Here is a 27962-nt window from a genome sequence, read left to right on the forward strand (position 1 = left end):
GACCTGAACCAGGTTCGTACCTGTGCCTGGGATGAAAGACCCAAATTTGCTGTGAAAGACTACGGTCCCAGGCAATGTGAAAAAGAAAACATGTTCTTAATGACATTTGAAAATAAATTTAAAATGACTTAAGGTTACTCATGCCTGCATAGCAGAACTTTAATGAAGACCAGGTTTCAAATCATCAAGCGCACACTCAATGCAGAAAATCAAAGACTTCCATCTATGGTTCTGTCTTTTGATCAGCCTCCTGCTGAGCCTACAAGCACATCCTGCTCATGAGCTTTGGATGCAAACAACAAACATCCCAAAGGAACCATCATGCTCACACAAACAGTCAAAAGCAAGTATATCATTGCTGTGTACTGTGTGGTCAAAGCAAATCATAGATTCAGTGGAGCTTTTTTTCACTCAAGCATGTGAACACGTTCGGATTAAATGTTAGATACCAAACCAGCCTGTGATGGTTCAAATGTCAGTACCAAATATTATCTTGTTACTTTTTACGTCTTCACTGTCCAGGACAAAAGGGTCCAACAGGACGATGCTATGTGTAGTATTTAAATGCTAGAAAACCTCAAGCATATTTTGTGGGTACTTTAGTCTGTTCAATTACTTTACAAGAACGTAAGTGGAACTGTTTAGTATCTGAAGCAAAAAGATCTCCTCTTAAATCTTAGCCGTTGCAAGCAGCTTTTATCAGCCTTTCAGAACAAACGGGGCAACGCAGTGAGGCTCATTGGCTATGTGGTCTTCTTTGAGCAAATGCTAAATGCTACAGATAGCTTCTTTGAGCCCGAGGGAACATCTCTCTTTTTACATCTGTCTTAAATCCATCATAAAGGCAGCTGCTTTGGCACACTCGCGGCCTCAGCTGAATGTAATACTGCAGACAGTGGGTGTTGGATGATCTGACAGATATCCCAGAGAGTTTGATGGAATGTCACCTTATATGGTCAGAGACAGGACCATTCGCCTGAACCATTTAGAAGAGAGATAGGTAGGAGGTCAAAAAAGGTTGATGAGCAGAAATTCACTTCTCCCTTTCAGTCTTTCCTCTTTTCTTTCATCTTATTTTCATTCCATCTCCCCCCCCCCTTCCTACACCTCTTCCTCCCTCTCTCCTGTCAGTAGCGTGTGGCGTACCAGTCATTGTCTGTCATCTGAACGAGCTCATTGACCACATCTAGCAGGTTGTAGTTGTATTTGTTTAGTAACTGCTGGTTCAACGGCTGGTCCCCAAAGCCCATCTCCACCAGCACGGCCATCATGGTGTCCTGGGTGGATGCGTCCACTGGAGGCTGCGAAAGAGCAAGACTTCAATACAAGAATCATATTAATCATGACTGCTAATCGAACCCCAGCCGATCTACTTACATCCGGTTCATTCCCTATTAATTCCACTGAACTAACCCTCAGCAATTCACCTATAGAGGCCACTCACAAAGGAGATCTCGATGAATGGGAGTGGCTGACGCTAGACAACTAAAATCACTGTTATTTTGGACTACTTTGGGGCCACAACCTGCTTACCCATAATTTCTGAGAATGGTACTGTATATCCCTCAGCTATTTGGTATATCTCTGATTGGGCCTCGGGCTGGGAAGCGGAGAAGTCCACCGGTTCAAGTCCCAGCCCAGATGGAATGAGGAATGTGTGCTGGTGGCTGGGGCAAGGTTTACCCTCAGAGCACTGCAGAGGTGCCCTTGAGCAAGGCACCGCCCTCCAATTGCTCCAATTGCACCGATCATGGTGGCACCTTCACCCTATGGCCTCTCTGCATGCTCTGGGGCCCCGATGCATAGATGTGCATGATGTGTGTGATTGTATCAAGGGGCGCTAGGGTGTAAATGGAATTTTGTTGTGTTTGCAGTGTAAAAAGTGTAAAAACAAAGTGACAATAAAAGCTAATATTAATCTTAACCTTGAACCACAACATCATAACAATCATAACTAGGCACAAGAGGCCTGGCAGTGAATTCCTCCACCCATTCTCGGAGTGTGTGGCTAGTTAACATGGATTTTATCAGACTGTAGGCTAATGTTCCCAGCCCCATCTTGTGCTGTTGAATTTGGAAATATTTGTCCATCCAATAAACTGGCCGGCTTCTTACCTACAGTCGCAAGGCATGCATAATACAATAATTGGGTTTCAGGTGAAGCATAGCTGTGTATTCTTCAAAGCCTCGGGTAACAATAGCAGCCCTGTACAATTCTATTGGATTTGGACATGTTTAGTCTACAAATAACCCAAACAACTGCTACATGATATAGACAGTGTGGACAGACTGTGTCTTGCTAAGCAGCTCAATGCCCCCTCACTATTAATGTGGAGTGAATTGACTTGAAGTATTTACCGATTCAATTCAATTCAACACAACTTTATGCCTACAGTGTCAGATCACAACAGAAAGTTATCTCAAGGCACTTTACAGGAGTAGCAGGGAAAGACCTGCAGGGAAAGACGTTGTTTTATTAGGCAGAAAGCTTGGACAGAACCTAAGGCTCATAGTGGACGGCCATCTGTCTTGACCGGTTGGGTTGAGAAGGAAGGGAGAGTGAGAGAGACAAGGACAGGTAGGAGGAGAGTCAAAAACAAAGAGAGGGAGAGAGAGGGATAGAGAGACAGAGCGCAGGAGCAGACAAAAACATAATGTAACATATCGGCTGCTGAACAAGATACTGACTAAAGAGCTGCTATATAAAACTATAAATGCTAATGCTAGAGATAGGGACAAGTCCAGGTTCTGCAGCGCCACGGACAGAAGGACCGGCAGACTGAGAGACAGAAAGAGGGACAAACAGAGGGAGAGAGAGCATAAGACTACAGGGAAGAGAGAGGGATTCCTGACATGTATTTATAACACGTAAATAACCAGATGGAGAGGGAGGAGCTCAGTGTGTCATAGGAGGTTATGCCACCAGCCTTCCCCTATGACAGCATATTTGAAAAAGTAGTCTTTAGTCAACTCCTGAACATAGAGATGGTGTCTGAGTCACGAACCGAATGAGGGAGCTTTTTGGGGCCGAGGGCCCTAGTGGGGTAATATGGCATAATAAGATAGGTCATTGGTGACTAATGCTGTCTCTGTGCTATGAGCTCTGAAACCAGACTGAAAAACCTCAAATAACTTATTGTCTTGTAAGAATTCACACGGCTGACTGGCAACTGTTTCCTTTAGAATCTTAGACAGAAATGGAAGGTTTGAAATTGGCCTATGTCAGCACTAACTTCAGTTTTGAATTGTGTTACAGATTATGGAATGTTGGATTTAGTTATATCTAAGCTCCAGAAACCTCCCAAACTAATTTTTGAGTTTGCAACAAAGAAAATACATTCCTTGACTCTGTCTCCTTACAGCAACAGGAAAGGTTTGCATTGAATAACTATTGGATTTAACTAATTGGTAGGTTTCTCATATTGAAGGATTCAGCTTTGTCAAGGACAAAACAAAAATTGGAAAATCCTTAATTTAATAGTGGGAGGACTGTGAGACAGTAGTTCTGAAGATAGTTCAGTGAAATTAGTGAGATATAAAGTGTTTGCTGACCTGTGTGGGGCCGTGTCCAGTAAACAGGGCCTTGTAGGCAGAGGCAGCGACTGACAGCGCTCCTTTCATCAGACCGCTGGTGATGCCTGGGTGCCTGACGAGACACAACAGACGCTACTTTCGAATTGTCAATATTACCTGAATGCAATGGTTGGAATTGAAAAACAAAATAACTCATAAATCCTACAATCTCATAAAAATAAAATATTGTGGGACTTGAGAAAGCTGTAAAACACTGTCCAATCAGGATAATCAAGAAATAGTGATCTGGCTATCTAGTCCATGTCTAAGCTCTACTTTACTCTACTTTAGGCCATGCAGCCATTACATGACAAAATATATTGATATAACTATAGATTTATTTCATAAGAAGAGGCACCATAATTAGTCTAATTCAGGAGATCAGGATTGGAGATTGTTGGATGATTTATGCCTCAAAAAAAACATGTACTCGGAGCACATACTTTGACGAGTAATCCACCACATCCATTTAGCTTGCCTGATCAATGCCCTACTCCTCCATCGTAGGATTCCCTGCTTAGGCTGCTGCCCCCGCAACCCGACCCTGGATAAGTGGATGAAGATGGATGGATCTAGTCTGTGATCCCTCACTGACAATAGCAATAAACTACTTCTGATTCTGATTCTGATTCCGGATGGATGATTCAAAGCATTTTTATTCCGTCCTGAGATTATTGGCATCATTGCGCCGTATGTGTGTGTGTGTGTGTGTGTGCATGTGTGGGGACACTCTCCCCCTGACTGCGCTCCGCGCGTCCAGCTCTCCCTCCGTCTCCTACATGAGTCGAAGAAGAAGAGCAGAATGGATAAAGTTTTTTTTTTGCGGTAATGTTCCGGCGAAAATTGGCAAAAATGTTTTATTGCGTGCTAAAAACGTCGCCTCACGGGTTACCATGGTAGCGCTGCTGTGGGCGTGCTCGCTATGAACATACTTTTGCTTCCGGGTTTAGAGCGTTTCTGGCAGAGCTGTTTGAGACAGACATGAGGGACGCTGTCCTGCAGCATCTGTTTGCTGTTTTGACCAAAGACTGGCACAGATATTTCATACAAGTGTTTGGGAACTGCGTTAACTTGCGGAAAAAAATTGGAATATGGGACCTTTGATGTAATTTTTATGATAGTGCGTCACCTTTAAGCTGCTGACCTTCCGAGAGAATGCTCAACAAAAGTCCCGGTCACAGGTGTATCACTCTCAAATAAACACATTTTAATGAATAGGTTTCAACACAACACAGTTGCTTTGTGCATGTTTGACCTGGGGTCCTCGGTGTTGTCCTCTTCCTTGTCTTCAGTAGCTTCAGGTTTATCTTTGTGTGTCTGCTCAGGACTTGATGCTGTGGGACAACAAATGTCAAATTTTTCTTGACTCCATCACATATCTATCCAGTTTGAAACATGAAACAATCGATCTTCACATCTATAACTCTCAACATCTATGACATGTTTGGCAGAAAGACATTAGTGACAAGAAGCTACAAGCTGCCACGCAGTTCATATCGCTAGCATTAGCATTTATAGTTTCATATAGCAGCTCTTTAGTCAGGATCTTGTTCAGATACATTTTGTTTTTGTCTGCTCTCTCTCTCTCTCTCTCTCTCAACCCATGAGCCTTAGGTTCTGTCCAAGGTTTCTGCCTGTTATAGGACGTTTGTCCTTGCCTCCGTCTCCAAAGTTCTTGCTCTTGTGGGTCAAGTTGGGTTCTGTCTTTCCCTGCTACTCCTGTAAAGTGTCTTGAGATAACGTTCTGTTGTGATCAATAAAATTGAATTGAATTGAATTAACTGAAGACAGTTATTGCAATGTATTGATGAGCTCACCGTCCTCGGTTTCATACAATTCAGGGTCCTTTGCGTCTTCCCCAGATGCAGCTGGGTCATCATCTGCTTCTCCACTGCTCTCTGGACTATTCAACATGAAGGGGAAGATAATTTAAAGTATTTAAAAGTAGTGCAACTCACATTAGGGCACCCAAAAAACCTATTATCCAAAATAGTAAAACAATACTCCCAATGATGTGCAGGTTATAAAATATGTGCATTGACTGATGAGAGCTTTCTCACATGGTGTTATCGAAATCCTCTTAGATTCAATATCAGAAAACCCATGGGCAAGTGGTAGACGACAACACCAAGATATATCGATGAATAGGGGAAGAAGCTCAGAATTCTGAAATGCGGATGCTTCTTAAGCATCTTCATCCTGGATCAGGTCACACATCTGTTCAGCCTGTTCGATCAGCTTGGGATTCAGTAACAGACAGTCTACATTATGATTGACTGCACATCAGTGATTGTACAGCAAGTGGATGTTTTATTTTGAAACAAAGAGTGGATTAGTCATGTTGTTTCAATCAGCAAGAGCGGGATGGCAACAGCATGTCAAATCTAAAAGTACTGAGGCATCTATTTGTACCAAAATAAAATATACCTCAAAAACAGAGATCTAAAGTGAGCAAATAAGGGCCTACAGTTTTTAAGAACATTCAGGATGCTGTCTTTTTAATGCCACTGACCTGGGTGTGAAGATGGATTTGGGCGGTGCCACCACTTCAGGCGTCAGTGGCTCGTCATCCAGCGTCTGAGACGTACAGAGCATGTCGTTGGCGCTGCTGGTGCCTGACATCCCTGCCCCTAGAGCTGATGCCTCTGCTGCTGCTGCTGCTGCTTCATCCGCCGCACTCAGGTCACCGACTGTGATGGTGTTGCCTGAGTGGTCAAGAGATGCAATCTCTTGGCCTGTAAGACTCTTGGCTTGAATGTCACCTGGCTGGGACAGGGCCGAGCTGCAAAGGGAGAAGGGATAATGGATGGTACTGAAGAATCATGTGCAGGCAGGCTGGAACGGGTGGAGGAAAGCATCAGGTGATAGGAGAGTCTCGCCTCATCAACAAAAAGGGGCACAGATTAAATAGCCCAACTATTGTATATATGGCCCACGGGCCTTAGTTTGCCCATGCCTGAGATAACCTATTTTCCTGTCTACACTTCTGCACTTCCTGGTTCCACCACCAGGTCTCCTTATCTCCTTTTCTTCCAGCAGAAAGGCCACAACAATGTATAATTAAATTAGTAATGTCTGCAGTACATATAAAAGGCGACACAATTTACGTGATAACACTAGCTAAACAGGTCATGTACCTGTACATGGACTCCCCCAGGGGTCGACTGGTGTCAAAACAGTCAGGGAGGATAATGATGTAATCCTCTGAAGAGGTGGAGGAAGAACGACTCCTGTTTATTTCTCTCTTCTCTTCTCCCTCTTTCTCCTTCCCCTCCTGTGCACCCTTCTCCCTTTCCTTTCCCGACTCCTCACCTTCATCTGTGATGGGATGAAAGAAATTGATAATAGGATACAATATTAAAAAAAAAGGGAAGAAAGCACCAACAGGGCTACAAAGTGAATCAAAAGAGCTTGAAAATAAAGAGGCTTATTCAGTTCTATTTAGTAACAACACACTGTACTTCCGGCTCTCTCAACTTTATGTCATTAGGAATAGGTGAAGAGTATTTTATTTTCCCAAAGTCTCATGTTGATCCTCTTCTTTAACAGCTGTCTGTATAACAGTCTGTTTGGCTATAAGACACCAAAATGTAATTGACCACTTGTGGGTTATTTGCAGTCCAGAGACAGCCTCATAGGGAGCACGGCAAGCAGGAGCTTGCATAGCACTGCCAGGGTCTCCCTTCAGCCGGTCCCAAGCCCAGATAAATGCAGAGGGTTGCAGCAGGAATAGCATCCAGCATAAAACTTTGCAAGAATAAATCACGCAAAATACCTTAAATAAGAAAGTCAAACCGGATCGGTCGAGGCCCGGGTTAACAACGACCGCCAGCAGCGTTTCCACATTATTAGATGTGTCAATTTATTCCCGTCACAAACTTTGGTTCATACTTTATGAACTTTAGAGCTTTAGCTCTAAAAAAGTGATATCAAAACTGAATATCTTATTGTAATTACTGTGGCGGCTAAAGAGTTAAATAAAAAAAATAATAGTTATTTAACAGCATGTTAAGGAGTAGTTACATTTATTTTACATTAAATGACATTACATTTAGTTACATTTTTTACAGTGTTACGGTTTACATTTGGCCTTTGGAGGGCAAACATAATGCTAATGTGGGCCTTGGAGAAAATGAGTTTGACACCCCTGCTGTAAAGAGATCGGCTTTGAGCAAATAAATAAATAAATAAAACAGCAAATGAGGAACACGTATCTTTTCGTTCTTGTTAATATGGTGAGATTGGATATAATCTGAAAGGATCATTAATTTCTCAAAAAACATTCTTATACACCTCAGTGGGTGTAAATTAAATCAAATCAAACAAACATAGAAGGATAAGTATGAATTTGGATCCAGAGCAGTATCCAGGAAAACGCAAATACAGTAATACCTCGACATACGAGCGTTTCGAGATACAAGCCAGCCTGCGTGCAAAATTTTGCATGGCGATGGAGCATATATTTGAGATACAAGCGCGTGAACCCACTTTCAGATGCTGCCGCTAGATAGCCGAGTGCTGCGAGCGCGCTTCACTCGTTCAGTGGTTCTGGCTGTACCTGTGAGGATTCCTGATCAGTGATGGGTCCAAAGAAAGCGAGCGGTGAGGATGGCAGCGAGGAGAAAAGACGATGATGATGATGGAGATGAAGCATGAAATTATCCATCAACATGACTGCGGTGTCCGTAAGTGATGGGACACGCCAGTACGATCTGAGTACATCGACGATATGTAGAATCCTCAACTAGAAGGATGCCATCAAGAACACAAAGCCTTCCAGAGGTAGAACTACTATGTCTACCGGTAAGTTTGCCAAGATATCTACAACTTTTTCCACAGGAAAATGCTGTAATCATGGACTGAAATTCATCTCATGCACTCTGTCACCTGTAGTTTTGCGCTCCTGCAGAGTGGAGGCCCTTGGCGGAGCATGGAGCAGGGCCGGTACTGAGCTGGGACCAGGACCCAGGGTCAAAGCCACGGACTGGGGAGCAGACAGGGAGGCTTTCAGCGGGGCAGAGAAGGCAGCTTTGAGCATAGCAGGAGGTTTCAGGGATTTTTTAGAGCTGCTGGGGCTGCTCTCTGGGCTCTTCTCTTTCTTCACACAAGATGAGGAGAAGCCTCCCTGAGCAGGCAGACACACAACTGAGAGCAAACAGAGAGTCCACTGTTACAGGCTGTTTTATGAGGCTGATCCATTTCTGTGGCACATTTCAAAGACAGAACACATGGCAGACACAGTCGTTTTGAGTCTTTCTGACAGCCGTTCCCAATGGGAGAATATTTAATCATCTTAAAAAGTCACAGAAAACATTCCAATGACCAAAATCAGAAGAAATTTACGAGCAATGGATCATGGATTTAAGCTAAAACCTTTGTGGTGCCGCAGAGCTTTACAATTTGGCCTCACACTGGACAACCCGCACTACCAACTGAGCCAGAGCCACCCCCATAACATAACAACATTACAACAACATAACAGCATAACCATAACAACAACATAACATAAAACATCACATTCTATGTTCAAGAGTAGAACAATAAATGTGCAACAATACTAAAATAACGAGAAAGACAATCAGAGATTACAGACTCCGCCTCCAATAGACTATTGGATCTTGTGAGACAGTAAACAGCGCTTCCGGATCAGAGGGGCCAAACCTGCTCTAGCTTGCTGCTCCGGAACGTACTACAAGACTCCTTCTGGACTCTTTTTCCCATCATGCCATTCGTGTCCCTCCCTCTCAAAGTGACACTCCCATGTTACAGCACAGGCACAATTCCAGATGTAATAAAAATAATTCTAGAACCTGGATCCAGATCCGGATCAACGCCATTCTCGGGGACAGAACCTTGCTTGTGTAAAAATTTCAAGTCGATTGGGTTACTAGTTTTTGAGTTATGCGCTCAGACAGACAGACAAACAAACAGACAAACAAACCCAATTGCAATACCCTCGCCTCCCCTTCGGCGAGGGTAACAAGCCAGGCTTGCCGAAGACATTATTATCTCACTGCACATTAATACGAGAAGGCCGCTTTTAGCTCGCTAGCTGCCCCGTTCAGAGCACACAGACACACACTACACACACGGGGTGTGCACCTGTAAGCCCTGCACACACTCACGCACTCGCATGCCATCAGATTCACTTTGTCTATTCATGCTGACGCTGCAAACATGATAAAATATTAGAAATTTGCGAGTGAAATATAGTAAACAAAGCGAGCAAACGAAGCGGATTGCCTATACAGATGCCGTCTGACGGCGTCTCCAGTGGTGGTCACGTAACCTGTGGGAACTATGTATAAAACGGTGCTCTTTACAGCAGACGCTCTCTCTCTCTCTCTGTCGGCATGGCGACGCAGCTAACACAGAGACACCGCCAACAATGACCAACTCTAGATTCCTCCCGTCGATTTTCATCTCTGTCTTCTTCCTCACTTTCCTCATGTCTTTGCTGACGCTTCAGCTGAAAATACAAAAGGCTGAACAGAGAAGCTCATTGCTGCTAACCAATCGCTGCTAACCGATCGCTGCTACATTCCACAATAGCAGTGAGCTGGGTGCTGCAACCATTTGACATCACACCCAGAATGCATTGTGATGTAAACAACAATGGCGTCCTACATGCAAAATATGTTAATACAAAAATATAACATATGGAAATTATTTGTGAAATTTTAATTTTATGGAGCTGTCCAGTGCTGATCCTGAAAGTGACGTCTTTTCCGCGGCATTGACTCGGGGAATGTTCTTTATGTTGCCCACTTTGGTTGGTTTTTTTGGTTTCTGCATGTCCATGACAAGACAAGGTGGTGGCTTTTTGGTTTTGCTTTGATTTTGTATCGATTATCTTTGTTCCTGCGTGATGATTGCATTTGAATGGAACTTTTCCACATTATTAGAAGTGTTAATTTATTCCCATCACAAACTTTGGTTCATATTTGTGATTTTTCTCATTTACAGTATGTCTTTATCTCTAACAATTTTTAAGTTACAACCTTTTAAAAAAGTGATATCAAAACTGAATATTTTATTGTAATTACTAAAGAGTTAAATAAAAAAAATTAATAGTTATTTAACAGCATGTTAAGGAGTAGTTACATTTATTTTACATTAAATTACATTACATTTAGTTACATTTTTTACTGTGTTACGGTTTACATTTGGCCTTTGGAGGGCAAACATAATGCTAATGTGGCCCTTGGAGAACATGAGTTTGACACCCCTGCACTGGACCCTGAGGCTGTTTAACATCATGCTTCCCTTGACCGTACAGGGATGTAAAATCACAGACTGGAATGGCATCGTTCCAACCTTATGTTATTCAGTGTGAGCAAAGATGCTGAAGAGATGGGAGTTCATTGGAATGCTGTAGTGTAATCTCTGTGTCAGAGTCTTATGGCTGAAATGTCCAGGTTCGATTAGATAACTGTGTCATGTGACAAAGAAAAACAAATCCCCCTTAAAATACAAATCAAAGTTTCAGACCTGTGGTGCCTGCAGACTGACCTGTCCTGGAGCGGGTCCCTCTTAGAGGGACGTGGTGAGGTGCCTCTTCCGGTGTCATTGAGCGAATGACAGTCTCACAAACAACCTGACTCGCGCTGGTGTCCTCCTCCCCTTCCTCCTGAGCAGGTACTCCATCTGCTTCTGCTCCAGATCCTGCACCATGAGGGGCTTCTAGGGACAAGGAACAAGCAAACCAGGGGCTTCGTTTGTCTTCTTAAGTCTAACCATAAAAAGGGGATGCAACCAGACTCATCACTTTCTCTTCCTGTTCACATTTAGAATCACTGTTGACCAACAAACCTCCAGAGGTGATTTCTGAATACAAGCACAAAAATATCTTTGAGAGGGTAAAGAAGGCTTTAGCGAAATACTCTACCCAAACCAACTGATTTGAAAAGATTATTTACATCCGATTTTAAGATGAAATCCTCACTGAGGCTAAAAAGCCTTACTCTGTGCCTCATAGCAAGAAGGTCGCGGGTTCAAATCTGACTTGAGCCTTTCTGTGTGGGTTCTCTCCAGGTTCTCCCCATGTCTGTGTGGGTTCTCTCTGGGTTCTCCCTGTGTCTGTGTGGGTTGTCTCCGGGTTCTCCCCATGTCTGTGTAGGTTCTCTCCGGGTTCTCTCCGTGTCTGTGTGGATTCTCTCTGGGTTCTCCCTGTGTCTGTGTGGGTTCTCTCTGGGTTCTCCCTGTGTCTGTGTGGGTTGTCTCCGGGTTCTCCCCATGTCTGTGTAGGTTCTCTCCGGGTTCTCTCCGTGTCTGTGTGGATTCTCTCCGGGTTCTCCCTGTGTCTGTGTGGATTCTCTCTGGGTTCTCCCTGTGTCTGTGTGGGTTGTCTCCGGGTTCTCCCTGTGTCTGTGTGGGTTGTCTCCGGGTTCTCCCCGTGTCTGTGTGGGTTCTCTCCGGATTCTCCCCATGTCTGTGTGGGTTCTCTCTGGGTTCTCCCTGTGTCTGTGTGGGTTCTCTCTGGGTTCTCCCTGTGTCTGTGTGGGTTGTCTCCGGGTTCTCCCCATGTCTGTGTGGGTTCTCTCCATGTCTGTGTGGATTCTCTCTGGGTTCTCCCCGTGTCTGTGTGGATTCTCTCCGGGTTCTCCCCGTGTCTGTGTGGGTTCTCGCCGGGTTCTCCGGCTTCCTCCCACCACCAAAAACATGCAACTTGGTTCCAGGTTGTTATTGAAAAAGAGAATTAATTATCAATTAAGTTATCTGGTTAAATAAAGGTTCGCATTAATTCTGTAAATCCCTGTTTGTCTGCATATTTATTCTATTCTTATAAATTTTCTGTTCTTGTGAAGCTTGAAACGTCTGCATTTACTCTACGCTAAATGAAGTTATCTTTATTGCTATTAAGATGTGTTATCTACATGCAAACAGCTGAGATGTATGACCAATCTTTGCAAGAAGATATAAGTACATTCATGTTCAACCTGTCAATTTCTACACAGAGATTTAAACAATGCTCTGAACATGGTTTGTTTTTCGGCTTAAGATGAATCTCATGAATCCAAAGGAACTATTACCCATGATACTATTGATGGCTTCAGTCTCTTCCTGGATGAGACCCAAAGAGGGACTGCTCTTGTCCTGTAGTTGGCTGTCTTGAGGCAGAGGGGACATACATGGCGTCATATCTGCACAAAGAAGAGATTCATTGAAGTCTGTTGATCAGTCAGGCAGTGACCATCACCAACACGTCACAGTAAGCATTTATCTGTGAGTATTTTAATGTATACATTTCACGCAGGCATAGATACCAGCACAAGTCTGCACACGAGGTCTAAGTTAGGGGTGGGCAAACCTTGACTCGCAGGCCACAATGGGTTCTAACATTTGACAGAGGGGCCGGGCCAGGAACAAATGGATGGAGTATTTGTGTGAACTAACATAAATGAATGGGCCAACGGTGGCACAGTTGGTTGAGAATGTCGTCCTATGATCGAGAGACGGTTCGATATAAAACCAATGCATTATTATTATGTACCGTAAAAGCCATTACAGGACAGGATTTGGCCTTTTACAGGAAGCAAAGCATGAATATGCAAAGTTCATTGTACAAATTACAAGAAAAATGTAAAATGAATGAGGTTTAATTAAGATATAATTACATTTAATGATAGAATTTGGACCAGTTCGGCACCGCGGGCCGTAGTTTGCCCATGCCTGGTCTAAGTGATCACGGACCAGCCACCGACAACAGGAAACCAGTGGAGCTCTTCTTACCAGCGGGGGAGTTGTTTGGGACGTTTTCCAACTCTTGAACGATGTTGATGTCCAATAGTTCAAAGGACAGAAGATCCTGCGCAATCAGAAAAAGCTTCGTGAACTCAGGATACTTCCGAGGATCAAAGAGTCAGCTCTTTCTTTTCTTATGAGCACACCAACTTTATGAAAGTGGACAGTAAGTCACACGAGTACCAGGTACACCAATCAAAGGTTTGTGTATTTAGTATCTGGCGTTCTTGTCTGTTAAAACATTTTTGGACCATCGGTTAGAAAAACGAAATAAACGTCTGAAAACCGGGCATTTTTTTACAATATTTGCTGATTTACAGACAATTACTAATTAAATAAATTACAATTATAAGCAAATAGATCTGAGATGGGTCATCAAAAACACTCAAATATTTACAAAAATGACAGGAATGATTTCCTGACAAATGTGAAAATCTGTCCAAGAGCTTTTCTGCAATCCTGCAACGACCCAACCAAGACACGGGGGGTAAAACATCACCCTCTCAGCTGGGGAGACAAGCAGCGTGGGGAGCCTGCGTCAGAACAGAGCTTCTCGTCTGACTGCCAAAGCTGCGTTTGCGTCCTCCAACATGCGGTTAGGCTTTAGTTTGAACATCGACCTTGTGAAATGTCGACTTTCATTACGTCAGCATTACGGCTCATGCCAGTTAGAACAATGCTTTAAAGCAGATGAGTTTTAATGTTTAGTTTATGCATTTAGAACTCTGCATGTTCATATTTCACTTTATTATGAGGATGTTTGTCCATTTCAGTATACTTTGCGTAAAATAAGTAAGTGCACATGGAGTTCACTTTTACTTATGGAAAAGTATTTGCACTGTGTGATACTATAATTTCTACTGAAAAAAAAGTCTGGTCTTAAAATGTGCTCCACATAAAATAAGAACATGATTGTACGGCAGTGACCAGTGAAGCTGATTAATTTTAACCACACAATTTCATTAATAAACAGTACCTACCAACCCAACATTTAAATTGTGTAAGCCTAAGAGGTCCGTCTGTGCAGGGTCTCAGTCGTCCAGTCGAGGTAAATCACCAAGAGCAAACGAAGGGTCACCGGGACGTGTTTACATTTGGTTGAAGACGTTGGTGGTTTTGAACCGATCTTCGTTAGTTTTCTGCTCCAACAGGAGTAGAAGTATCTGGACCCTCCAACAGGAGTAGAAGTACATGGACCCTCCAACAGGAGTAGAAGTACCTGGACCCTCCTACATGAGTAGAAGTACCTGTACCCTCCAACAGGAGGTGAAGTACCTGTACCCTCCAACAGGGGTAGAAGTATCTGGACCCTCCTACATGAGTAGAAGTATCTGGACCCTCCAACAGGAGTAGAAGTACATGGACCCTCCAACAGGAGTAGAAGTACCTGGACCCTCCAACAGGAGTAAAAGTACCTGGATCCTCCAACAAGAGGTGAAGTACCCGGACCCTCCAACAGGAGTAGAAGTATCTGGACCCTCTACCAGTCATTAAGAACTGAAGAAGACGTGAAAAATCTTTAACCAGACTGAAACAAGTTCAGTTGATTCTTCGTTTGCTCTTTGTGATCTAAGAGGCCTGCTTGATGTTGATGTTTAATCATCTTTGCATCTTATGGAGTGAACTGCCATTACAGCCCTCACACATACTTCCATTAGTTCCACACACCAACAACATGAATACATTTACATCTTGCACCTTACCTTGAACCCTTGCGGCGTTGTGCCCTGTAACTTGTAACAAGGGAATTAGACCCATCCTAAATTAATGTCAGTCAGTGCACTTTAGATTGTTTAACCTAAATTATTTAAATGGGCCCCAGAGAGTTCAGGGATTTTACATTTTGTAACAAACAACCCTAGAATACTAATTGGAGATAATTACTTGTGCAGTGAGTAGGTCAACAGAGGGGATGTAGTATTCTTCCTGGTCCGCTGACATTTGTGGCTGCTCTCTGGAAGCTGCACAAGCTTTTCCATCCTTTGCCGCCGGGTTCTTACCCTGCAGGCAAAGTTAATATAATTTATAGTATCTCTCCATGAGTCAGTATGAACTGTGCTCTCATCCAGATAGTTATGTATGAGACATGTTTACTCACAACCATTAATGTATTTATTTTATTATCTATTTTCCACAATAGCAGTGCTGCCATCACTCATCCACCTATTCCTTCTACCTGGGGTGTGACACAAGGAGACACTAGTATCCCATCAGCCATCATGGGTGCTGGGGCAAGAGGGTCGACCACGATGCTGCACCAAACCCTCGGTCCAAACTGCTCTCCGGCATGGGCCAGACGCCAGTGGGAAGTGTAGGAGCCCTCCACAGAGGGGGCACACAGTGCTACGTTCACGATTCCAACCTGGACACAAAGAAAGATTTAAAGATGTAAAAAAAGCAGAAAAGGATCGTGTGGACCATATTCATGTAAGCTAGAGTTAGAGAGAGTGAAAGCTGGCTCAACACATTAAAATAAACTGCTCATGTGGACCTCTCACCTGTCCTGGCTGAAGGAAGGGAACAGACACTTCCCTCCAACGATCCCCGGATCCCACGGCCAGGTTTCCCCACATGAACTTGAGCTGCAGGCGGGAAGCAGGATAAAAAATATGACGCACACTGTGAAACACCTTCTGATGCAAAGCTAGGGCACATCCTTAGAGATGTTTGCTGAGATCAGGGGGTGTTCTGGGTAATCTCAACATGAGACCCCCTCACTCAGCTGGTGCTCAAACAGCACTCGACCATGCAGGGATCTGCTCGCTTCATCCAGAGACACCTTGAGGCTTTCTCTGCTGCAGATGGCCCTGCTCCCCTTCGGCTCCGGCCACATGAGAAGCTGAAGGTTTTTCCTGGGAGTCACCGGTTCCTCCAGTCTGACTGTCGTAATGAAACATCTCCCGATGCAATGGTAGGGCAGATCCATCAGCGATGCACGCAATAAATTATGAACCCATTTGTCCGAGTTCGCATTGTAAATAAAATCCTTTATAAAACAGTGAAAATTGAATACCGTACATGATTCATTATTGACTAGAGTTCTTTCACATGCATTTAACATTATCTTGTAGATCACTAGATCACGGTTACCGGTACTAAGTTCCATCAGTAGAGATGCTGCTACTGAACTGTTAACCCTTTACTGGAGATGTGATGACATGTGTGACCAGGAAGAGATTCACAGATATTTGGCGAGAGCAGAACAGAGTGCGCTCATGCTTCGTTCTTAAACTGTACCTTTGTTTCAGTGCTCCAGCTGATTGTTCCGGTGTTCCTCATTTTCCAGTACTTGATAAACTTGGTCCCGGGACGCAGTCGGGTTCCATCGGGAAGGTTCTCATCCAGAAATGCAGCTGTCATGGCTGGAACCACCAACGGACAGGGACGCTTTGGACGTCTGGAAGCAAAATAATGTCCCGTATCTCGTGTTATTCTTTAATTTATTATTATTATCTGATCAGGTGTTGGATCTGAGCAAATTCAATACACATTTGAAACCTGAAGAGTTAGATTTAAATGTAATGTTATTTGGAATTTCTCTATGTATTACTTGAAGCAAACTATTTCCTTGTTTGATCATTACCTTTGGATGACATTTTTGATTGTGTTTGTGTCAATTTCTCTGTTTATATCTGACTTTAAGTCCATTTCTTAACTATTTCTCAATCACATTTAGCTATTAATTCAACCAATAATCCATTACTTTAAACCGTCTTTTCAACCATTTACCCACAAGAGTTGCAAACACTCTCAAGGTTACAACTGATTCATTCTAAAAATACATTTATATTTTAAGTGAATATGTAAACTAAATTTCATTTCTAATCATATGTATTTTTTTAGATACTTCTTGCTGGCCTGCCATGATGATGACTCACTGTTTAATTAAATTAACTTACTCAGGACTGTGCTGGGTGGCCCGAGGCTGCAGAAGTACAGGGGAGGAGCTTCCATCTGCATGGGAGGAGCTCCACTGTATACCCCGCCTCTCCATCCTTAGCTGTTTCCTGATTTCTTTTACCTCTGCTTTCAGAAGGCGTTTCTCTGCTTTCAGCCGTTGCTTCTCAGCCTTCCGAAAGCTGCGGTCACCTCTCCTGTAAAACCTGGGAGAGATCACACAGAAGTAGAAATAGACAAAGCTGATATCATGATGATATCACAGTGGCCTCACAGCAACAGGTTTCAGAATTGTCTGTAGCGTGAGTGGTTGTCTGTCTCTGTGGGGCCCAGCGATGCACCGGTGACTTGTCTGGGGTGTACCCCACCTCTCACCCATAGCCAGCTGGGATAGGCTCAACTCGAAGATGAATGAAGGAGTGAATAAATGAATGATGAAGATGCTGACCATGCACAGAATGGTGGCCAAGTTCCTTTGAAGTCACCCTAAAACTATGGGATAATATCATAGGAGCCTCTCACCTTTGGTGTCACGTCAGAGGAAAATGTCTGCCACATAGTGACTGTTGATTCTAATAAATTCATGATTTATCATGAATAGATGCGTCTGAAACTTGACTTACAGTGGTACCTCGACTTACGAGTGTCCCTACATCCGAAATTTTCAGGTTACGAAGTTTCTGAATGGGAAAATATTGCCTCTTGTTACGGAAGCATTTCAGGATACGAGGTGAACTCTGGGAGCGGCGAATAGCGCTATTCGCCGCTCCCAGAGTTCCCCGAACGTAAACAAACTTGTAGCTGCTCTGCCATCTGCCTGGCAACCCGTTGCGTATGCGTGTATCTCAGCATGCTATTCGTGTCCCCCTCGTGTCACCCGGAAAAAGTGTTGACAAGTCGGGCTATTGCTCATTATGATGACGTCTGCCTCGCACATTTCCGACGGATTGTCAAAAGCCGGCAAAAGCAGACGTCATCGGATCAGTTTTTCAAGAAACGCGAGGCAGAAAACACCGCAAAGGACCAGTAAACAAAGAGGACAAAAAGTAACAGCTAACAGGTAGATTAATATTTAAAAAAAATATCATAATGTAGCGTCCGTCGGACGCTGGAATAAGCACACGACGGGTAACTCTCTGTGTGTGTGGGTGCCGCGAGGAGGAGGAGAACGGGAGAGCTGCGTAGCTCCCGCAGCTCTCCCGCAGCTCTCCCGTTCCCCTCCTCCTCCCCGCGGCACCCACACACACACACCGCCCCTCCTCCCTGGATGCCTTTGCGGACTCTCTGCAGCGTAGGAATAATGAACACTCCTAAAACATGAACCGTTACAATACTTTTGCGGGGCTTGGAACGGATTAGTGCATTTACATTCAAAATGCGTCTCTACTTACGAAGTTTTCACGTTACGAGGTTAGTCCCGGAACGGATTAAATTCGTAAGCTGAGGTACCACTGTATTTCTAAAGGATATATAGGATAATAGGAAAAGGCATAATCTGAAATGTAAATGTGGCGTTTGGAAGATATTGGCTGACTGTCAGCATAAGCGGAAGGTAGTAGTCTGCCTTCGGGGGTTTCTGTCACAAGGTCAATTGTGGAAGACTTTTGAACATGCGGGTAACATTGCAGAAATGTAAATTTTTTAAACCATGATATGTGCTGAACCTGAGCAAGGAATTTGTTGTCTAAGAATGATCAGATCATAGTCATTTTAAAAACTGAAAACAATAAGCCAGTACAGTAATACCTCAGCATACGAGTGTTCCAAGACACGAGCAACATGCAAGCTAAATTGTGCTTTGAGACACGAGTAACTTGCAGATGCTAACACTAGATGTCTGAGCGCTGCTAGCTAGCTTCACTGGTTCAGGTGTTCTCCACCTTCCGTCCTCGTCTCCTGCCCGTCTCCGTGGTGCGTTTCCAGTATTGGCCTGATTCTGGCTGTACCTGTGAGTATTCCTGATCAGTGATGGGTCCAAAGAAAGCGAGTGGTGAGGATGGCAGTGACAAGAAAAGACGATGATGACGATGGAGATGAAGCATGAAATTATTAATAAACATGACCGTGGTGTCCGTAAGTGATGGGACACGCCAGTACGATCGGAGTACATCGCCGATATGTCCAATCCTCAAACAGAAGGATGCCATCAAGAACACAAAGCCTTCCAGAGGCAGAACTGCTATGTCTAAGTTTATGTACGAGTACCTTACAGGTACTCGTACATAAACTTAGACATAGCAGTACCTGTAAGGTACTCGTAAGGTCCTCTTCACCGCTGTTATCGCTATCGTCTGTCTTGAAGTTAATCTCATAATAAAACCACATTTTATATATAATAATTTATATTATATTACTGTATATTGTTTATTATATCGTTGTGTGTGTATCTATAAAGCAATTAAAAACATTTTTTTTCATTGTTATTAGAGTTGATTTGAGTGTTTTTAGATGCAAGAACGGATCAAAAAATGTCCAGTTATTTTATATGGCAAACATTGATTTAAACTACGATTGATTTGAGTTACGAGCTCTGTCCAGGAACGAGTTATACTTGTAAGGTGTTACTGTATGGGCTTCAAATGAGATTCCGATATCTCCTAACTTCCTAATACCATTACAGAACAACGCTTTCTATAAAATGTAATATTACACTACAGTATAATAAGTAAATACAATAATAATCTGATTTCATGATGTTTAGGAGTGAATGGTTGCAAAAGGTCTGCACAATATATATATATATATATATACACACATAAAAACAAGGCAGCATTAAAGAAGCATTGCGGTGTCATACCTGCTGTGGTCTGGGGCAGGTGATCCATGCTCAGGGATAGACAGAGGAGTCCTGGCTCTCACCAGGTTGTGGCTGGGGTCATGAGAGAAACTGCAGGGCTCACACAGGGTGCATGAAGTACATACGCTGAGCAGAAGCAGAAGAGAAAGAGAACGTAGCTGGAGTCACACGGTTCACACAATTAGAAACTGACTGAAACCTTTCAACTTTCAGCTATCAGAGAAAAAAACCTTTCAGCCAAGGTCCACATAACACCTGAACACTGGATGAGCAAATTCCATGACACCCCAGGAAGATTGCAAGGGCCCTCTGTTTCATGGCCTTGATGGTCATGAGGTTTGAATATAAGCCGGAGCCTCTTTTCCAGCACACTGGAATGCATTGACCTTGGAGGCTGAGAAGTATGACAACCCAATAACTGTAAAACAACCTCTGACCCATTTGGAAGCAAGAACCAAAACCTTAGTCTACCATTTTAAAAAAGGGTTAGTCAATAAAAACAAAGTCTTCACCATCTCATCCAAACACTGATTATCACTGGGGTCTTTGTCAGGGATATGGGTGAGACGCTGAGCCTACACAGGCCCCCTTTCCCTCCAGAGCCATCAAACAGGTGATGTGCTGAATAGGTACTGGAACTAACTAGCCACGTACAATGATTTAGAGTTAGCTGCTGACATACCTACACTGATATCCTCCTCCAGTGGTCTGCCCCCTGCAGGAGGAGCAGGGAGGAGTGGAAGAGGATGGAGCTCCAGGCAGAGCGGAGGAAGAAACCTCAGGGACCTGCTGGGCCTCCGCTCCTCCTACTGCTTCCCCTCCACCTCCACCCCCTCCTCCTGCTCCTCCTCCTAGGGGCTTGTGGATGCAGCACTGTCCAGAGAACTCCCGGCAGATCTTCTCAACTGCCTCACGAACCACCTGGTCCTTAAACTAGAAGGGAGTGGAAGAGAGACACAGGCGGTTGGGAGAGAGTGTTCTCTGTTGTGGCGTTTCTGAACTTTAGTCTCCACTCATCATTTCCTGTATCCGTCACCAAAGGTCTAACTCGTGCTGAAAGATACTCCTTACGTCTATCAGATTGCTCTTACCTTCTCCATATAGGAGGTGAACCAGGCTGGAGGAGTCTTGTCTTCTTCTTTGGTGCCCTTTACCTCTTTCATGATTAGCTGATAAAGAGAGAGAACAAATATTCCTTAAGTAAAACCAGCAGTCCAACATCTAATAAATGCACTTTAACATTTCGCAGAAGCAACCAGTGATTATATCATCACGAGAAAAAAAAGAAAAGGAAAAACAAACTGTGTTTGGATCCCTTCTTCTACAAAATACCTACTGAAAATGCCATAAACAGGTTACCAAAAATATTTTGGAGGCTCTTGACCAAATTACAAGTTCCCAGTAACAACAGCGGTGGAAGATTGATGGATGAATGGATATTGTTTTTGCACTATTTTAAATTGATTGACTAGGATTATCAAATCATTCTGAATGCATGTTTGAAAAATGATGTTGTGGTCTTACCATGCCCTGTTCTGGAACCACAGCCTGGACTTTGCGGCTGACAACCTGGGTCAAAGCAGGGCAGTGCTGTGGGGGTCTGAAGCCCCTCTTGGGCTCTGTTCCACTGGCCTTAGTGGTGGCGACTCGCGCAGGTTGGCCCCGAGTCTCGTACACATTCATGTGAAGCCGGTTCCCTTGCCTTGCTGCACTCTGGAAAACGAACTGACAAGTTAGTCACCCTGAATGGTTCCCACTTTACTTCTTGTAACAACCAAACAGGTTTGTGACCGTTTCCTTCCATAATGACCAGAGACACACTGCGGCATTTAGGATCTCTCGACAGTGTAAACTAAAAGAAAATTACAAGAGGTCAGAAAAAGAGGAAAAACATAGGCAAACTACAAATGTTACCGATCATTTCAAAGTGATCCAAAATCCAGGATGTCTTCTGGATCATCACCAATATTTAATCATCTGTTCCTGGAAACATTCCCAACATTTCCTGAAAATGTCATCAAGATCCGATCCATTTTGAGTTATCTTCCTAACAGACAGACGGACGAACAAACGCCGATGATTACATAACCTCCATATCAGCGGAGCTAACAATGGCTATGCTAACTTTTTAACATGAAGAAAATTGAGGAAAAGACCAGTAGGGAAAAGTATAATTAAGCATACATTTTCCAATGCAAAGGTTATGTGAAGGTCAGTTGGTTGGTTTGACAGCATTACACAAAAACAACACATTTTCGATATAACATAGCAAAAGGATGCGGCGTGGGCGGTGTAAGAGGCCACATCTGTTTACATCTAAAGTGATTCCTCTCTCAGGTTGAGCTGGTCACAGGATAACGTGACCCCTGACCCTGTACTCTAACTCTGATTCAATTTTACTTTTCATGATTGGTGTATAAAAATACCAAGAACAATCTAGAACCTTTTGATGCTGATCCAGAAGAGATCCTGGATTCTGTTCATTTTATTATAAATATTCGTATTTAAATATTTCCTGTTGCACTAGTCCAAGTCCAAAGTGAAAAAAGTATTTTAATTATTACTTGAATGTGCAAGCTACACCACAGAAAAAACGTTGAGTTAAACGTTGACATAAGATGAATAGAATAGAAAATAAGGGACATCCTGGATCCATTTCTTCACTCTTCTTTAATTATTTTTTAAATGTATTATAGAAGTATCGGATCAGGACTCGGTATCGGTTCAAAATCAAATGATAGTCATCACAACTCTCTCCAGATCAATCAATCTCCCCCCCTTACCTTTCCCCCATTCCCCCCTTTTTTTCTCCACCTACGTTGTACATATTAGGTGTCTTTTGTTATTTATTGTTATTTTGAATCAATTGAGTTAAAATTTGTATTGGTATTTTTAAATGTCGATTAATTAAATACGAATGTCTTTCAAAGGAAACAAAATCGCAAGTGCTTTTTTGAAATGCTCCTCTTAGACAGGATGTTTGACTGTACTTGTACTGTAAAATACATACTATTGTTTGACTGTACTTGTACTGTAAAATACATACTATTGTTTGACTGTACTTGTGCTGTAATACATTATATTGCTTTGAATGTGCTTGTACTGTTCTAGTATTCTATCTAATAAATATATTCATCATCATGACTCGGGGGCAACAAAACATGATCACTGAAAATAATAGTGATAACTGAAAATAAAATCAACTTGCCTTCAAAGCCTCCTCATAATCTCCTGTGTAAAGCAGAAACAATTAATTTTTAATACAATTAAAATGTAACTCTCTCTAAATCTTAGATTGTGTCCCATTTAGCAGCTATGGCTGCTTCCTTACCTTGGCTGTTAATGGACACCTGAAGAGGAAAAGGGAAGATTAATCATGTATTTGTATCGTGGCTTGCAATAATCAGTACTACTAAGTATATGAAAACAGATTTTGGCGACGAGGTTATCTACCCAGGATTTGCACTTGGTCCCTCACCTCCTCATTCTCCTCATCAAAATAAGTCAGCTGAAGATTGCAGAGTCCAAACGAGCGCTTGACCTGCACCAAACACACAAAAACACAGCCGAGATCAGGACAAAGGCTGAGCGGCAAGCTGGCATTTCTGGATGAGACATATGAATATCAGACATTACAGCAACACGGATTCACGTGAACTCTGCAACCGCTGTGACTCGGTTTCTCTTGCTTCAACAGGAAATAATAATAATAAGCATTGAATATATCAGTCAGGAACTGACGCCATTGGCAGAACAATAAGTCAAAGTGAGGTCTGCTGTCTCAGCAGCACTCAGACAGATGAAGTCTCTCAAGCCACTGAGGCCAGCAGATGGAACATAAATCCAGTGGTGCAGGTCTCCCAGCCTCTAATTCACCTTTTCCTGACAGCAGCTACTAACAATGTCAAGATTAAAAGATCGTCCTGTTGTTTGCCTTTAGAGCTCTCAGTGGTGCCTCCGTATTCTTTGCCCTTTTCCAAATGCAGGAACCTGGTATAATTCAAGATTTGCTTTATTGTCATTTAAACACCATCCAACAGACACATTGCCGAGCGAAATTCCGTTTCAGCGGCTTGCAATAAAAACAAGAAGTATAAAAACAACTTAGCAGCCAAAAATATGTAGCGGCGCCTGTCAAAGCAATAAGTGAAATGGTAAAGCTAAAATGTGCAGTACATTAAAACCGCAATATAAATATAACAAGTAATAATAAATAGAGAAGTGGTAAAATAATTGCACATAAACCAGCATGGCACTAAAAGGTTATTCCAGAGATCAATTATTTAAAAGTCTGATGGCAGTTGGGAAGAAGCTCTCACAGAAGCGTGCAGACCCGGTTCTCAGGCTGCGGTACCTTCTACCTGAGGGCAAGAGGGAGGACAGGCTGAGTCCTTGATGATGTCGTTGGCCCTTGACAGACAGCGTTGTTTGGCCGGGGCCGCAATAGTGGACAGCGTGACCCCAACGGCCCTCTCGGCTGATCCCAGCACTCTCCTCAGAGCTCTTCTGTTCCTCTGTAGAGGGTGGTGAGCCTTCCTAACCAGCGAGGAGATGTGCAGTGACCAGGTCAGCTTGTTCATCACATGACCCCCCAGGAATGTCCTGTGCTGTACAGACGCCACCGCAGCGATGTAGACCTGTGTGTGTGTGTGTGGGGGGGGGGGGGGGGTCTCTCCTTCCTGAAGCCGATTCCTGGTCGACATTCAAGAACAAGTTGTATGTTATCTGGTCCTGCAGCCTTCCTCAGGGTCTGGAAGATATCAGCTGGGTCAACACACAGCACTTGCTCTCATTATGGAGAGGGGTGGCCTTCACTGCTGGTGTGTTGTTTATTGTGTCAAACCGTCCAAAGTAATGCTGTCGATTCTCCATAAACTCACGTTCAGGTATATTTCACATAATAAAATCCATCCATCCATCTCCTTGTCGACGAGACGACCTCTATTGTCTTGTCTACAGCTGCGTCATCCACCTTGTGAGTGACGGGTGTTGCTGGAGCCTCTCCTGATTCCCTTAAGGCAAAGAGGCGAGGTACACCCTGGATGCATCGCCAGCACATCACAGGGCCACACATAAACGCATGCAGACACGGGAAGAACATACAAACAGCAGTAGCAGCACGACCAACTTGTTTCAGCACCTGAAAAACAATGTTTACGAGTGTTTACCTTTTGACTAGTAGGATATACGTCTACCACAGCGTGTTTTATGTCTTATTTGCACTGTTTTTTTATTGTAATAGTAATGTTGTATGTTACAAGACATACAGTTAGCTTATTTCTTAATCAGAAATTTAAGATAACTTCAAGTTACTGTTGCACTTTTGCTTAAAGCTTGAATTTTTGAATGGCAAAGTTTTGAGATTTTTTTTTTGTATGCATTATAGACTGTCTTCTGTTTTCCTGTTTCATGGAGGACCATTAAATGCATGCAGGTGTAACAGTGGTTGAACCCATTTTATATGGGTTGTGGTCACAGGTAACCGGAAACAGCGGTAGCTAGCCGCTAGCTGCAGCATTTACACATACTTTAAATGGGTTATTACGGTCACAGGTAACCGGAAACAGCGGTAGCTAGCCGCTAGCTGCAGCATTTACACATACTTTAAATGGGCTATTACGGTCACAGGCAACCGGAAACAGCGGTAGCTAGCCGCTAGCTGCAGCATTTACACATACTTTAAATGGGCTATTACGGTCACAGGTAACCGGAAACAGCGGTAGCTAGCCGCTAGCTGCAGCATTTACACATACTTTAAATGGGCTATTACGGTCACAGGTAACCGGAAACAGCGGTAGCTAGCCGCTAGCTGCAGCATTTACACATACTTTAAATGGGCTATTACGGTCACAGGTAACCGGAAACAGCGGTGGCTAGCCGCTAGCTGCAGCATTTACACATACTTTAAATGGGCTATTACGGTCACAGGTAACCGGAAACAGCGGTAGCTAGCCGCTAGCTGCAGCATTTACACATACTTTAAATGGGTTATTACGGTCACAGGTAACCGGAAACAGCGGTAGCTAGCCGCTAGCTGCAGCATTTACACATACTTTAAATGGGCTATTACGGTCACAGGTAACCGGAAACAGCGGTAGCTAGCCGCTAGCTGCAGCATTTACACATACTTTAAATGGGCTATTACGGTCACAGGTAACCGGAAACAGCAGTAGCTAGCCGCTAGCTGCAGCATTTACACATACTTTAAATGGGCTATTACGGTCACAGGTAACCGGAAACAGCAGTAGCTAGCCGCTAGCTGCAGCATTTACACATACTTTAAATGGGTTATTACGGTCACAGGTAACCGGAAACAGCAGTAGCTAGCCGCTAGCTGCAGCATTTACACATACTTTAAATGGGCTATTACGGTCACAGGTAACCGGAAACAGCGGTGGCTAGCCGCTAGCTGCAGCATTTACACATACTTTAAATGGGCTATTACGGTCACAGGTAACCGGAAACAGCGGTACGTCAATAGCAAACCTTCGCATATCAGCAGCGTTTCTGCTGCTCGTGAGGCTGCGCCCCGAACACAGCTCTCCGTGTTCCTCCCTCGGCACCACGCACGGTCACAGCGGCCTCTCTTACCATGGCCTCCATCGACTCCCAGCTCTTGGTCTCGGATCCCGACAGGAGGAAATTTTTGGAATTTCCCCTGAAATTCACCCTCAGGTTAATGTAGAAATCCATGGCGTGGCCTGTGTTCGCCTTAACGCATATTACACTGGACGGGCACGGAGCTCGTTCCCTCCCGATGAAGGCTATTTTGGTTTAATCTCGCCCAATTCGCTCCACTGTAATTTACCCGATTGGAGATGAGGCGTATCTTGTGTTTACATCAGCGCCGCTGGTCACGCCCACCATGCACCACGTGTCCGGAAATAGAGTTGCCTGCTTCCCGCTTGAGAGGAAAATAAAAGCTGAGTGACAGACGCGTTTGTTAACCATCTTGGGATATAAAATGTGTGTTCTGTCTATTTCCACATTATTTTTAAGGTTTGCCACAAAGAGACAAACACATTATAAATGTTTGCATCACAACTATGGCCAATTTAGAGTCATAAATACATCTGCATGTTTCTGTGAGTGGAAATATAGGGAATCTAATTAGAGATTATAGATCACAAATCCTTGTGCAAAAGACAACCAAAATTAATTAATTTTATTACGACGGCTGATCTCTGAAAAAGATAATGAAGCATTTGTGAATGTTGTCAGGCAGTAGTTCACTGTACCTGACCTTCACATCGGAATTGTTTCACAAATATTTCTACCTCCACCGAGGAGGTTATGTTTTTGCCATCATTTATCTATCTGTTTGTCTGTTAGCAACATAAACTCAAAAAGTTACAAATGGATCTTGATGAAATCAGGAAATGTTGGGAATGTTACCAGGAACAGATTATTACATTTTAGTTCTGATCCAGAATAGATCCTGAATTATGAATCACTTTAAAGATTTTGTTAACATTGCAGTAAATCGCCTTGGTTTCGTCGGCTGTGTCAGTGACTGTCGCTTCCGGGCCCTGGGCTGGTTCTTCTACAGGGGAGGCGCTGGTGGGGCTCCGGGGGGGGGGTCGTTCTCGGGGTCCTGTCGCGGCTTGGGGTGATCTGGGGGGGCACGTGCTGCCATTGTTGGTCCCGGGATAACTGCCCTGTCCTTAGGTGGAGGTTTTACGCATGCCAGGTCCACCACTCCAGCACCTATCAAAACTCAACATTAGAGCTAACTCCTCCCACCGGTCCCTGAGTCAGTGGAGGTTGCTGGGTTAGTGTCTGTGGCTCTCACTATGCTCTCCCTCTTCTTCCTCGGATCTCCTGAGACCTTGATGATCCAGACTTTCCTCTAGAGACCGATAAGAACCTGGTGTTCTGGGATAATTCTTGGTTATGGTTGGATGCGAGGGATAGAAACAATAAGCACAAATAAATCCACACTCACTTTGTA

General features: G+C 43.6%; 1 protein-coding gene across 1 annotated transcript; it reads right to left on the reverse strand.

Annotated features, from left to right (window-relative positions):
- Positions 1–1127: 1127 nt before the first annotated feature.
- nbr1b (NBR1 autophagy cargo receptor b) lies at positions 1128–26704 on the reverse strand. Its single transcript, XM_068750051.1, has 24 exons — positions 26603–26704; positions 23490–23552; positions 23343–23361; positions 23220–23242; positions 21536–21724; positions 21103–21180; positions 20683–20944; positions 20398–20443; positions 20012–20137; positions 17217–17420; positions 16555–16714; positions 15816–15899; positions 15494–15679; positions 15202–15318; positions 13306–13381; positions 12606–12716; positions 11065–11256; positions 8461–8718; positions 6711–6891; positions 6086–6355; positions 5391–5476; positions 4829–4907; positions 3553–3646; positions 1128–1301 (listed from the first exon to the last, which is right to left on the reverse strand). Exons 1-24 carry the CDS (start codon positions 26702–26704, stop codon positions 1128–1130), a joined length of 3180 nt encoding a protein of 1059 aa, XP_068606152.1.
- Between the last annotated feature and the right edge of the window lie 1258 nt (positions 26705–27962).

This window comes from Brachionichthys hirsutus, chromosome 16 (genome assembly GCF_040956055.1).
Source record: "Brachionichthys hirsutus isolate HB-005 chromosome 16, CSIRO-AGI_Bhir_v1, whole genome shotgun sequence".
NCBI classification, from domain to species: Eukaryota; Metazoa; Chordata; class Actinopteri; order Lophiiformes; family Brachionichthyidae; genus Brachionichthys; species Brachionichthys hirsutus.